Genomic DNA, 14,224 nt, shown 5'->3' on the forward strand with positions numbered 1-14,224 from the left:
AGGAACTCATATTTAAGCTGAGGTCAGAATGACAAGGAGGAGGCAGCCATATAGTGATCATGAAGATCAGCATTCCCCACAGAGCATAGCTGGTGCAGAGGTCCCAAAACAGCAACAAGAGCAGTATGCTCTAGAAAGGAAAAAAGTTAATATGGTGGCAACCAATTAAAACAGAGGGAAGGGAAGTAGACAGACACAGGATGTGTTCTGGAGGTAGAGCCAAAGGGACCTGCTGAAGAATTAGATGTGGTAGGTGGGGATGAGAAATCAAGGCTAATGCGTAGAACTTGGGGCTTTAACAACAGGGTGAATGGTGATGCCATTCACTCAGATGGAGAAGACTGAAGGAAAAGCAGGGCTGGGATGAACCAAACAAGACATCTGCTTTGCTGTAACTTTTAAAGCCCATCAGACACTCAAGCAGACAGTTCGAGTTGGAAATAGAAGTGTAGTGTTCTGAGAAAAGATTAGAGCAAGAGGTACAATTTTGAAAATTCTAAGTATAGGTGAAGGCTTGGGAAAGTGAGTAACACCAGCCATGAACAACACTACAATCACAGACATCAAGGACAATTACAGACTAATAGTACATGTGACATTTTCAGTAACAATATTATTTGACAAAGATTAAAAACAACACTCTTCAGAAAGATTGCATACATTTTAACTTCTTAGTTTTAAAAGTAGAAATAAAATTTATCTTTTATTAAAACAAATGTATGACATACATGAAGAATCCTGAAAAGGTGTGAGAAGATAATCTTCCATTATGTTACCACTAGAAGACAAATCTCAAATAGGTAACCTACCCTATCAGGTATGTTCACATATGTTCCGGCATCGAGGAGATCCTGTACAATCTCTGTATGTCCCTCCTTTGATGCAATCATCAAAGCTGTATTTCCATCCTTATCTGTTAAATTTACATTTGGATTCCTCTTCAAAATTTCTTTTACTGAGTGTGTGTAGCCTCCTTTTACTGCCACAATCAGTGCAGTCATTGAATTCTAAAAAACAAAAACAAGCCCAAGAAATCAGTATAATCTAGAAAACATATGATTTATGCCACAGTCATAAAACTGATGTTTTCAAAAAAGTGGTCTATTATTAAGAGTGATTTCTGATAATGAAATGCCAATATAAATAGTCACATACCAAAACTGGCTAGGAAGTCTATTTTCTGTTTTTGAAGATACATTAATTTTCTTGAGTCAACAGGACAGTTACAACATTCAACTCTTCAAATGATAATCTGAAATTGGATTCGCTGACAATAAACAGACCCTCTCACTAATATAATGAGATGAGATGGGATGATTCAAAATGAAACACATTCTAAATTAAATAATCCAAAATAAGGTCAATCAGGCTTCAAACAAAGAATTGTTTATAATAAAAATCTGTAAAACAATGAATCATGGAACACTACATCAAAAACTAATGATGTAATGTATGGTGATTAACATAACAATAAAATTTAAAGTAAAAAAAAGTATAAAAAATCTGTAGGAAAACTGAAGTACAATGAATTAATAGCTACAGGATATTTCAATAAATTATAATATATTCTTCTGTCTTTCACAGTGATCTAGAAACCACATTTTCCCAAAAATGATCTCATTTTTAGTGGTTCTTTTAAAAGTTGCACATCTGGGCGCCTGGGTGGCTCAACTGATTAAGTGGCCAACTCTTGATTTCAGCTCAGGTCATGGTCTTGGGGTCCCAGGATTTAGCCCCCCATCAGGCTCTGCACTCAGTGGGGAGTATGCTTGAGGATTCACTCTCTCTCTCCCCGCCCCCGTCCCTCCCCTGCTTGCATGCTCTCTCAAAAAAAAAATAATAAAATAAAATCTGCATATCTAATTTATAACAATAAATCACCTAATAGAAGAACCTGACTCATTACCAAAAGAAGTATTAAAGTTGCTTCCTGAGAAACTGATCTATATTGAGATGTCATATAATCTCCTTATTGAAATATTTCAGTCATTAGATCAGCCCCCCAAAATGAGTCATAATTCTCTCACATATTAAGATAGCCTTTTAAAATCCTGTTAAGAGTCAAAAATCATAGAAATAAGCCACTTATCCACTTGATAAAACTGTCCAGAAAAAAGGAAAGTGAAAGGTATGAATTTCATGGCTGTCTAAGAATCATGCTCTTTCTCTACATGGCACTAAAAATATTATATACTCCATAAAGGTCAGCAATTAGTAGCTTCTGCCAATATGGAAAACAGGAGGAATTGGTTGATATTAAGCCAAGTGTGATTTAGAGTTCATTTATCTCACATAATACTTAATTTTACAAAGAATACTCTGTATTAATCATTTCTTGAACATAAATAGCATTTCCTTTAACTATAATCTCACAAGTTCAACAGAAAAGCCATCCGTTAGGCTTCTCCAGAACCCTGAGCACATTTGGCACAGGGCTGCAGGCACAGCAGGTGCTCAACAAGTTATTAATAACTGCTACTTGGTAGGATGTATTGAACCAGTTTTTAAGCTTTCTACATTTTGACCACTGATTTCTGACATTTTTAAATCTATTAGAGGAGGAAAATAAGTCACAGCTAAAAATATACAAAAATTATAATATTTTAAAATCTTAAGGAAAAGGTATTTTAACAGGGCATAACTTTTTCCCACAATTAACAGTATCTCAAACTATTTGATTTAAAGAGTATTTCAAGGGGCGCCTGGGTGGCTCAGTCATTAAGTGTCTGCCTTCGGCTCAGGTCATGATCCCAGGGTCCTGGGATCGAGCCCCGCGTCAGGCTCCCTGCTCAGTGGGAGGCCTGCTTCTCCCTCTCTCCCACTCGCCCTGCTTGTGTTCCCTCTCTCGCTGTCTCTCTCTCTCTGTCCAAAATGAATAAAAATCTTTAAAAAAATAAAATAAAATAAAAATAAAAGAGTATTTCAATACTGATTCAATCAATAGTAAGATTACTGTAAGATGTTCTTTATAGTTTTAGCCTCCCAAAATTTACACGCATTAACAATAGATCCCTAAAAGCATGTTTATAATACATACTATCTAGAACATAATATATTTGTCAGGATAACAGAAAGAAAATGCTTGTTTTTCTAAGTATCACTTAAGAACTACAGGAAAAATTTTCTAGACATACACTAAGAAAGAATATTCTCTCCCTTAAAACTAAAAACGTATCTCTATTACCAGGGTTTATTAAACAGAAAATATACTTACAGCTCCTTCTTGATCAACATCAGCTCCCATGGCCAATAAATGTTTAACACACTCCAAATGACCCTTCCGTGCAGCCCAAACAAGAGGGGTAGTTCCATACTATAAAAAAATAGTAACAAATGTAAAATTATTATCAGAGCTGTAGTAAAAGAAACTTTCTCAACACAAATTTTAATAAAACTCATATTAAGTATTCTTAAATTACCATTTATACAAATTATAATTTTAATCCTAGATAAGCCATATTTTCCCCAGTGTCTTTCTCCTGAAGAGATGACTAACCGCTGTATGAAACAACTTTTATAATTAGTGACAATTTTTTCCATCATAAAGTCACATGGCCTCTAATTTTCAACAAGCTTTCCTTGCTTCCTGTATCTTGTGAAATACAATTTAAAGTCCAACAGTCTGACTACAGGCAAAAAGAGTAACAACCAAATGACAAATATAATTCTAAGTACTTTACATGGGTTAACTCATGGTTATCACATAACTCATCTTTATCACAAGAATAAGGAGAATTTGAAATATCACATTTTCACAGAGAGCAAATGAGGCCCTGAGAAATTAATTACAGGTTTAAAGTCACAAAGTTACTAAGAGGTAGAGTAAGACCCATAACCCCAACAGGCCTGCTTCAGTCTGTGCTCTTAACCACCACCCCCTAATTAGCCTCTAAACTTGATAAAATAAACTTCCTTAGAAACTGCACTTAAAAGCACCTTTAGCTGGAATGTGATTCAAAAGACATCAGAGAATTGTACATTATGCATAAAAGCAATGCTGTGTCTTTGGGAAGTCTGGCAATCAAGAGACATACCCACCGTGATCTTTAACTACATGAGACTACAGATTGAAATAAACATGTAATAAACGCCTACTTTCTATAATAGCTCTGTTCAACAAAACTTTCTATGCTGATGGAAAGGCTCCCATAATTCTGCACTGGCCAATACAGTAGCCAAGAGTCTCATATGGCTACTGAGCACTTTAAATGTGGCAAGTATGACTGAGGAACTTTGTTTTTGTATCTTCTGTGTTTAGTACAGATACAGGGTACTGCACACAGTAGGTACTAAACATTTTCTCAAAATGCCAGAGTGACAGACTAGGTGGCATACTACCTGATTCTGGAGGGGCCTTGAATACCAGGTCATATAAACCATTTTTCAATATGCCAGAAGGAGAAATTAAAGATTTCACAATCATACTAAAGTGTCAAATCAAAAACATCAATAGAGAGAATCATATCCACTTTGGACATAAAATAAAACCTCACTAATCTGAATTAAAAGACAGCCTATCTTGATGAGCATGAGTGTTGTATGTTAAGTGATGAATCACTGAATTCTACTCCTGAAACCAACATTGCATTGTATGTTAACTAACTAGAATTTAAACAAGAATTTGAAAAGAAAAAAAAAATAGAAGACAACCATTCTGAATTAATGAACAGTCCCAATACAATATTTTTAAGTACCATATTATAAGTATTTGCAATAGTCTCTTTACAGTCCTTATCAACCTATTATTTTAGGTGATATTTTTAAAAAATGAGCATAACCTACATAAAGTGTATAAAATACATCAGTCTAGGGGCACCTGGGTGTCTCATTTGGTTAACCATCTGACTTTGGCTCAGGTCATGATCTCAGGGTCCTGGGATTGAGCCCTGCGTGGGTCAGGCTTCATGCTCAGCAGGGAGTCCGCTTCTCCCTCTTCCTCTGCCCCTCCCCCACTTCTCTCTCTCACTCTCAAATAAAATCTAAAAAATAAATAAAATACATCTATCTTAAATGCATTACTTGATTTTTTTCCATATATATACACCCATACAAGCACCACCCAGATTAATGTAAGATGATTCCCAACATTCCCATCAGGTTAAGCAATATTATTTTACTTAAATTTATACTCAAGAATATATTCCAATTATCAAAAATGTCTAATTATTAGCTATTTTCCTATATTTCACTGAATTGTTATTAATTTGAAAAGATTACAGTTACCCACAATGTGTCAAGTTCTAATTAAATAAATACTTATTAAATGTTTGAGATGAATGTTAAGGATTTAAAAAATGAATAGAACAAAATTCTGGGAAATTTTCTAAAGCGTATGGCAAATGAGCTGAGCGTGAAGGATGAACAGAAAGTAAAGCAGACGAAGAGGAAAGAGCTCTTCACACTGAAAGAGCACATGCAAAGGCATGGAAGGGCTAAAAACAGATGAATCCAGGCACCCACATCCTTTGGCAGTCTGGCAGGCAGGCAGTTTTAGGGTTCAGATGGCAGGAGAAAGGGCAGAAAGGGAGCCAAGGCCTGTCTACACACATCATACCAGGGATTGATGTCTTCAGCATTTTAAGTATAAGAGAGAGAGAAAAAAAAAACTAAACCTGAATTTTACAAAGATCATTCTGACAACCATACATAGAAAGCAGCTAGGACTGAAGGTAGGAATAAGAGTTACAATAGAAAACTTCAAATAATGAAAACAGGAATCATCCCTATCTATTTTCCAGAGAATGATGAATGTGATGTAAAGAAAACAATGGAGGGAGAGTTACTATGTGTAAGGAATCCACCTATGAGATATCTATCTATATAAAATATATTCATATATATAAATAGAAGATTCACCAGCACAGTCTCATGAGATCACATGAAAAAACTTGCATTTAGACATACTGAGTAGACATAATATGAACTGGAACCTGGAAAGATCCTGCTGACCTACCTTATCAGAGCAGTTGACTTTAGCACCATTTTGCAGTAAAAGATGCACTATATCTGCATGGCCTCTCCCTGCTGCCCAAATGATTGGGTAAACACTGTACTGCTGGGAGAGAGGTAGGTGGGGAAGTAGGTAGAAAAGGAGATGAGAGGAGGGAGAATGCAAGGGAGGGAGGGAAAGAAAAATCTTTTAGGTAGATATTTACAACACACATTTGCTAAGAAAAGTAAATAGTAAAGGGAGTAATACAAAGTAATATTTTAAAAAACCAAGTTACAGATCATTCTCCACTTTAAAAAACATATTAATACTCATAAGACATAATCAGCTAATAAAATGTACTCAACCTTAAATACATATATTATGAACACATTTATTTTTACAGATTAATACATTTAATATGATTATCTAGCCAATAGGAAACACTAATAAGAGAAATGTAAAATAAAATCCTTCCATTAACTTACATAATCCTTCTATTAACTTGAATAAGTTTCTCCTTTTTTAAAAAGCTTTACTGACGTATAACTGACAAAATCGCAAGATGTTTAAAGTGTACAACATGATTATCTGACATATGTATACAGTATAAAAGGATGTCCCCCATCAGAAGGATAATCTCTCAATCAGCAGTCTGAGATCAAGTCTCAAACAGAACAGCAATGCATGTATTACCATGTAAAGAAATGTACAGAAAAATGGTATGGATATTTGGTAAATACCCTTTTTCTTTAAATTAAGTTTAGATTAAGAATGCATACCCACAGAATACAGGCAAGGTGACTTAGGGATTTCAAAAATCTCCTTGTGAAATGCTATATGTTATAATTAACATTTAAGCTCTAAGAGTTGCCTTTTTGTTGATAAAAACTGAGAAATAAGCTTAGCCTGAGAAAAAAATTCTCACTGTGATTTGACATCACATCTTGCATTATTATTTTTATTAACATCTAGATAATTTCTTTCCAATCTGAAGTCTAAAATACAATCAGCCTTAAGTATTACCTAAAAGAACTTACCACTCATATTAGAGTGAAATTTTTGTGAATACTTACCAAACCAGTGACACTTGGATTGGCACCATGAGAAAGAAGTAACTCTACCACTTCAGTACGGCCTTTATAACATGCCCACATAAGAGCTGTCCATCCTCCCTAAGGAAAAAAGGGTTGAGGGGACAGAAAACTTGACCGGTCATCTCCAAGCACAAAATGTCATTAATGAAGTTCCTTCTTTGACTATTTCTACATAAAACCATTGTGTATGAAGGCACTACTATGTAGTTTTAAATCCCCAAGCTCCCCAGACAAATACACAATAGAATCTGAAATAAGTCAAATCTCTTAATTCCAAAATTACTCCAAATTTTGACTGTATCATGGAAACTAAAATAGAGAACATTCATGTTCGATTTTTCAAATTTCCAAGATTTATTTTGGCTGTTCAAAAATTTTTTCTTCAAAACACTTTCTATGTCCCTAGATTTCCTTGTATGAGTCTAGACTTTTTCTAGAGAGGCATTCTGGCAATCATATTCAACTCCTGCATTAAACACATCCTATAAATCCCAGATTATAGCACCTCTTCTTAAAATCAAGAGAATACTGAGGCAGAGGATCTGCAGGTCACAATTTCCAGCGTGAATGAACAACATCATGACATTCTATTTTCTAAACTATAGGAGCAATTTTCTTTTCTTTTTTATTTTAAGCAATTTTCTCTTCAGCTATAATGCAATTCAGTAAAAAAGACCAATGTAATCAAATTATACGAATAAATGTTTTGTTTTTTTTAAACCAGTGTTTAAATCCACATTTGGTTCTGAGAATATAAATCACTTAATCCTTCTGAGTCTCTTTCATCATCACTAAAAAGGAGATTAAAAAATACCTGCCCTGATCTGAAAAAGGCACAATTGTAGAAAGGGAAAACAGATCAGTGGTGGCAGCGGTTGAGGAGTGGGTAGAGGGGATAATTATAAAGGAGCAGGTGGGGTACTGCTGAGGTGATGGAACTGCTCTGTATAGAACATGGTGGTAGGTCCACAATAGCCAAACTGTGGAAAGAGCCAAGATGCCCATCGACAGATGAATGGATAAAGAAGATGTAGTATATATACAACAATGGAATATTATGCAGCCATCAAAAGGAATGAGATCTTGCCATTTGCAACGACGTGGATGGAACTGGAGGGTGTTATGCTGAGTGAAATAAGTCAATCAGAGAAAGACATGTATCACATGACCTCACTGATATGAGGAATTCTTAATCTCAGGAAACAAACTGAGTGTTACTGGAGTGGTTGGGGGTGGGAGGGATGGGGTGGCTGGGTGATAGACATTGGGGAGGGTATGTGCTATGGTGAGCGCTGTGAATTGTGCAAGACTGTTGAATCACAGATCTGTACTTCTGAAACAAATAACGCAACACATTTTAAGAAAAAAGAAAAAGAAGAAGATAACAGGAGAGGAAGAAAAGGGGAGTATGTCAGAGGGGGAGACGAACCATGAGAGATGATGGACTCTGAAAAACAAACTGAGGGTTCTAGAGGGGAGGGGGGTAGGAGGGTGGGTTAGCCTGGTGATGGGTATTGAGGAGGGCACGTTTTGCATGGAGCACTGGGTGTTATGAACAAACAATGAATCATGGAACACTGCACCAAAAACTAATGATGTAATATATGGTGATTAAAATAACAATAAAAATTAAAAAAAAAAAAGAACATGGTGGTAGACATAAGACATGCACTTGTCAAAATCCAGGGAACTATACACCATAAGAGTGAATTTTACTGTATGCAAATTTTTAAAAAATCAACCAGAATATGGAAAGAAAAAATTCAATACAGACTGGACCAAATCAATCTAACTATACTACAAATGAATCACAAAATCACATAACTACTTAGAAGCTAACCTTAGGTAAGTTTGGAAAGCAATATTTTGACTGAATACTGTAATGTTAAAGACAGAAAGAACTGTACACAAACACTGTACTTAGTAGGTAAATCTGTTTCTCTCGGAGTATTAATTAGAAATTCTGGAACTGCTTTATTTGTATACTAGAATTGAACAAATAAGTAAATATATTGTGTAGATAATAGAGCCAGATTTGTCACCATCAGAGAAGAGTTACAACTTAGGGAAAGGGAAAAGGTTGTAACAAATTGGGTTAGCAGTATCAACCTGGTCTCTTAAAAAAAAAAAAATACAAGCACACACAAATATAGAAATAGATGCATGTATATGCAAGAGTTAGTATACAGACATGTATTTTCTATGTCTATCCATTGAGAAGGACTACAAATAGTGATATCCCAGTAACAATAAGCTCACCTAACACCTAAACCAAGACATTGGTTTCTCAATACCATTTTCCGATAAAAGAAACCATGGTTCCTTGGAAAACTGATTGATTCCAGGGCTGATAATCAGGAAAATAAGCCAGGAAAAATACAAGATAAACATGGGCCTGAAGTATATGATGCCAGAAAGTAAGGAAGTGCTTTAAAAAAAAAAGATAGGGTATCTCAAAAGGGCACAGAAGCTCCCAATGGCCAAAGTTGGAACAACCTGAGCAGGAAAGTAAGTACAGAACTAAATTATAACCCAAAGAATAAAATAAATGTTCATCAGACTATATATATATATGTATAGATATCTAACTACATACAAATACATAGAGAGAGACATGGAAAGAGAAAGAACTCTTCCTTACAGAAGAATGCAAATTAATCATCGTATTGGGAATGAGGGAAGTAGAAAAATCACCATTAAAACACCACAGTAGTAACTGCTGCATGCAAGACACATTGGTAAATGTTAAAGTAAATGAGTGAAAGTTTAATCAAAAGCAGGACATTTGTATAGTTTCAAAGTATCTTCTCCAAAATACTTAGTAATTACAAAGGCGGAAACAGTAATCTTACAGTGAGTAAATCTGGCAGACCATACCAAGAGATCAAGGTTAACATCACCAGTGACGGATTTGCTATCATGTACCTTGATGTGGTGTGCTTAGAAGAGAATACCATCTCCATGCTATCCTTCCCAACAAAGCACAATCTCAATCTAATCATGAGAAACATCAGATAATCTAAATTGAGAGACATCCTAAAGATGCCAGAAGAGGGGGCGCCTGGGTGGGTTACGCCTCTGCCACAGGCTCAGGTCACGATCTCAGGGTCTTGGGATCAAACCCCGAGTCAGGCTCCCTGCTTAGTGGGGAGTCTGCTTGTCCTTCTCCTTCTCCCTCTTCCCCCGTTCTCATGCACTCACTCTCTCTCTAATAAATAAAATCTTTAAAAAACTAAAATAAAAAAATAAGAGACAAAAATGCCAGAGGAGCAATCTTTAAAAGGGTCAAGGTCATGAAAGACAAGGAAAGGCTGACTATTTAGGTCAAATTATAGAACTTAGCATTTAGTCAATATTTTAATCTTTAAAATGCCTGCCCAGAATTGTTTTAATATCATGCTCTCTTTTTAATTTGTATAATGTTACCCTACACAAGAATTTAGGAGAAAACTATACCTGAATTTGCAAAATGAAAAGATTAGAACTGAATACCATTAGTTTAGCGCCCACAAAGGTCCCCTTAAGAAAAAAATCCTTACATTTAAAAAAATCCTCACTAGACTTTGAGATGTTATATCCTGGCTCTTCCTGAACCCACAGACAAACCCTGGCGGACACTCTCCTCCCCTACACAAGTCCCAGGGACTCTGCCTTCCCTCACAGCTCAGCAGTTACTACCACCCACCCAGTCCGTTGAGGTCAGGGTCCCTCAACACTAACTATTCAGGGAGACACAGCCCTCAGTTTCCCCAATTGTGGTGTTTTAAAGCCAAACATTAAGACCCTGTAAATATGTTAAAAGATGCTGTCGTAATTACTTAGGGGAAATAAAGAAACATATAGAAAACTAAAAAAGCTTAAGATCACTTTGTACAAATCTTACTAAGTCTGACACATTCATAATGTGTCCTTTATAGTTCCTAACTTCCTATTAATATATGTGGAAGAGCAATAGAGGAGAAAACTTTTGTAGTAAGGCAGACCTGGGTTCAAAACTCAGCCTGATTGCTTTGGGCAAAGGGTACTTCCAGTTTCAATTTCCGAAACTATATACATTGAGAACAAAATGCATCCCTAGCCCAGAGGATTGTTCTGAGAAGTCAACTAACCATAGAGAAGCTAAAGCACATAAAGAGACCAGGCATAGAATAGGTACCTAATATTAATTCATCTGATTAACTGGTTTGGGTGCCTTTAATAAAATATTGAGAACTAGGTACCTCCACACATTTCCTTTCTACTTTATATCCCAGTAAGATGAGAACACCACATTTTACTCTCACCTGCCATACCAACCCATCCTCTGCCTAGGTTACTGACATCATGATCTTCTCTCCCTAAACTTTTATAGCAATATACTTTAACTTCTTTTCAGAAATAAGTAGGATATAAATAGTTCTGTTATCTTCCTATAAAAATAAGTATGCCACCTACTTCATTAAGTTTGAGAATACATTTAAGATTATAGAGATAAACATACTGTGTAAATTATAATTATAATATAATAGTAAGTACAAGATGGTAGAATGCTGCAGTTTCTTAAAAACTCAGACCGCCTGCACTTCATATCAGCAAAGTAGTATGTTTTACACATCAAGGCAGATCAATTCCTTCCTCTCTTTCACTGTTAAAATTAACTTTGGAAAAGGCTGAACATTTCACAGAATAAATAAGCTAGAAATGATCTCTTTCTTCATCTTTATGTCTTAAGCAGATGCCAGGAGCAAATAAGAGCTAAGACAATTAAGGGTCATATTTTGTTAAACTTGTAATGTGTACGGACTAGTAATGTGCTCATGCCTTAACACGATTAACATTTTTTAAATTTATAAGTATTATTCTGAAAATTATAACTTTAAACAACTGAAAATATTTTTAAAACTATACCGTCCCTCTTAAAGTTCCCCTTAAAGGAAACCATTCTCTCATATAAGTTTTAAAACATTGATATATTGAAAGTTAATGAGTTGTTTTTAGTAATATTTCAGAATTTTAAACTCTGAAATAAACTGAAAATGATGACTAAGAATATTCTACAATGGTCATTATATCCCCTGGGTTTTCACACATTCTTGAGAGTTGTTTCAATGCCCAGCCCCAAATCCTGAAAGATTATAACCCCCCCCAACAAAAATACAATGTTCCAGACATACCTATTACTGTTAATAAGATTCCAGCTAATTAAACAACACACCATAACCAACGTACATACCATATCGCGGTGCTCCAAGTTGACCCCACATTTAAGCAGTTCTTCCACAATGTGCACGTGCCCTTCTTTTGACGCTGATATAAGCGCTGTCCAGTTATCCTTAAACGCACAGTCACCAATGTTATCATTTCAAAACCAAAAATAACAATCCAAAGTGAGGAAAAATAAATTTGAGTTTACATACCAAATGATCATACCAAACTGACATGATTTGACCCACTGTGAACTACTCTAAAATAACACTGCAGCGTGAGCTCTGTTAAGAGCATATCTGTGCCTCAGGCAGTGGTGCCGAAGTGCTTTCACAACTGCTTGGTCAGTCTTTTCACTGGACGTCTAATCATATACTGTGTTTTTTTTAAAAAAGAAAAGATGACTATCAAAACCTTAAAGCTAATCCTTGTGGCTGGCAACCATTACAATAAATTGAAATTAAAGAGCCTGTCATCAGATTTAAGAGCACATTCGTAGGCTATTAAACTAAGGTGATCCCATATGATAAATTTCGAAACTACGTGATAAAGAAAAAACTACTGTCCTTTTTTTTTAAATAAAGGCTACAAGTATCCAAGTATATGTGCTTCTATTCAGCCAGTGCCATCCATATACAAACATGAAGAGCTGAGACCTTTCATTTAAAGTAAAAATTTCTCTCCTCCATCACCCCTTTAAAAAACTGACTTAGCATATTATTAGTCAAAGTTAAGATAGATCTGAAAGAACAACTGTAATCTACTAATTTTGAATCACTTCTTAAAAACAAAGAGCAAAGTTAAGGAAAAGAAAAAGACAAAAAATAAGTAGATGATTTTAATATATACCAAATCTTCCAGATTGCAATTAGCTCCATTCTTAATTAACTCTTTCACTATTTCCAGATTGCCTTGCTCAGCAGCTATCATCAATGGGGTCTGGCCACACTAGAGAATATAAAAGACAAAGAAGGCTTTATGAAATGCCACAGTTAAATATACCACAGTTACGTTTTCACGACAGTATGTTAAACATTGTTTACAGAATTTCTTAAATTTAGAAACACCTTTGAAATCTTAAGTTTTCAGTTTGCTAATAATATAGAAGTCAAAGAGAAAAAAAAATTTTTGAAGATTTTATTTATTTGTCAGAAAGAGAGAGAGGGAGAGAGAGCACAAGCAGGGGAAGCAGCAGGCAGAGAGAGAAGCAGGCTCCCTGCTGAACAAGGAGCCTGATGTGGTACCCAATCCCAGAACCCCCGGATCATGACCTGAGCCAAAGGCAGACACTCAACTGACTGAGCCACCCAGGCATCCCTGAAACATTTTTTTACTACAGCATTAGTAGCCTGGTTTTGGCACTACAATTTCATTCAAAGTAAGTAAACATGAATACTAGGCTCTGAAAAGTAATTAGCACAATATATATAAAAATCTTAGCATATCTATAATACATTATATGTTAAAAAAAGAAGAAGATAGCAGGAAGGGAAGAATGAAGGGGGGAAATCGGAGGAGGAGATGAACCATGAGAGACTGAGAAACAAACTGAGGGTTCTAGAGGGGAGGGGGGTGGGGGAATGGGTTAGCCTGGTGATGGGTATTAAAGAGGGTACGTACTGCATGGAGCACTGGGTATTATACGCAGAAAATGAATCATGGAACACTACATCAAAAACTAATGATGTAATGTATGGTGATTAATAACATAATAATAAAAAAAATAATTAAAAAAAAGGTGCATATTGCCTAAAATTAGTGATCCATTCATAAGCTTCCATTCTGACTAGTGGACCACAATTGCATTCTGGGTTGTCAGAATATGGATGTACCAGTTTATTTGTCCATTCATTTATTGAAAAGCATTTTGTTAGCTTCTGGTGTTTGATTGTAAATAAAGCTACATAAACATTCAAAAAAAATAACCAAATTTTCTAACTATACCAGATAAAATATGATATAGAACATGATTTTAACTGTATATATAAGATGTTCATCAGGACAAGAGAGAGGA

At 35.4% G+C, this 14,224-nt stretch overlaps 1 protein-coding gene across 6 annotated transcripts in view; it reads right to left on the reverse strand.

Moving 5' to 3' along the window:
• Positions 1-14,224, reverse strand: part of KIDINS220 (kinase D interacting substrate 220) — a 102,990-nt gene that overhangs the window by 74,472 nt on the left and 14,294 nt on the right. For 4 of the 6 annotated variants that reach the window (XM_025867711.2, XM_073896966.1, XM_025867707.2 and 1 more), the window contains 6 exons: positions 13,060-13,158; positions 12,239-12,337; positions 7,006-7,104; positions 5,954-6,055; positions 3,215-3,313; positions 810-1,007 (listed from right to left, as the gene is read on the reverse strand). In XM_025867711.2, coding sequence (XP_025723496.1) covers positions 810-1,007; positions 3,215-3,313; positions 5,954-6,055; positions 7,006-7,104; positions 12,239-12,337; positions 13,060-13,158 — 696 coding nt within the window. The remainder of the gene's footprint in view (positions 1-809; positions 1,008-3,214; positions 3,314-5,953; positions 6,056-7,005; positions 7,105-12,238; positions 12,338-13,059; positions 13,159-14,224) is intronic. The other 2 variants (XM_025867708.2, XM_025867705.2) reach the window with 1 other exon arrangement.

Source organism: Callorhinus ursinus, unplaced genomic scaffold, assembly GCF_003265705.2.
Source record: "Callorhinus ursinus isolate GAN/ISIS: 27379988/994484 unplaced genomic scaffold, GSC_fseal_2.0 scaffold10, whole genome shotgun sequence".
NCBI classification, from domain to species: domain Eukaryota; kingdom Metazoa; phylum Chordata; class Mammalia; order Carnivora; family Otariidae; genus Callorhinus; species Callorhinus ursinus.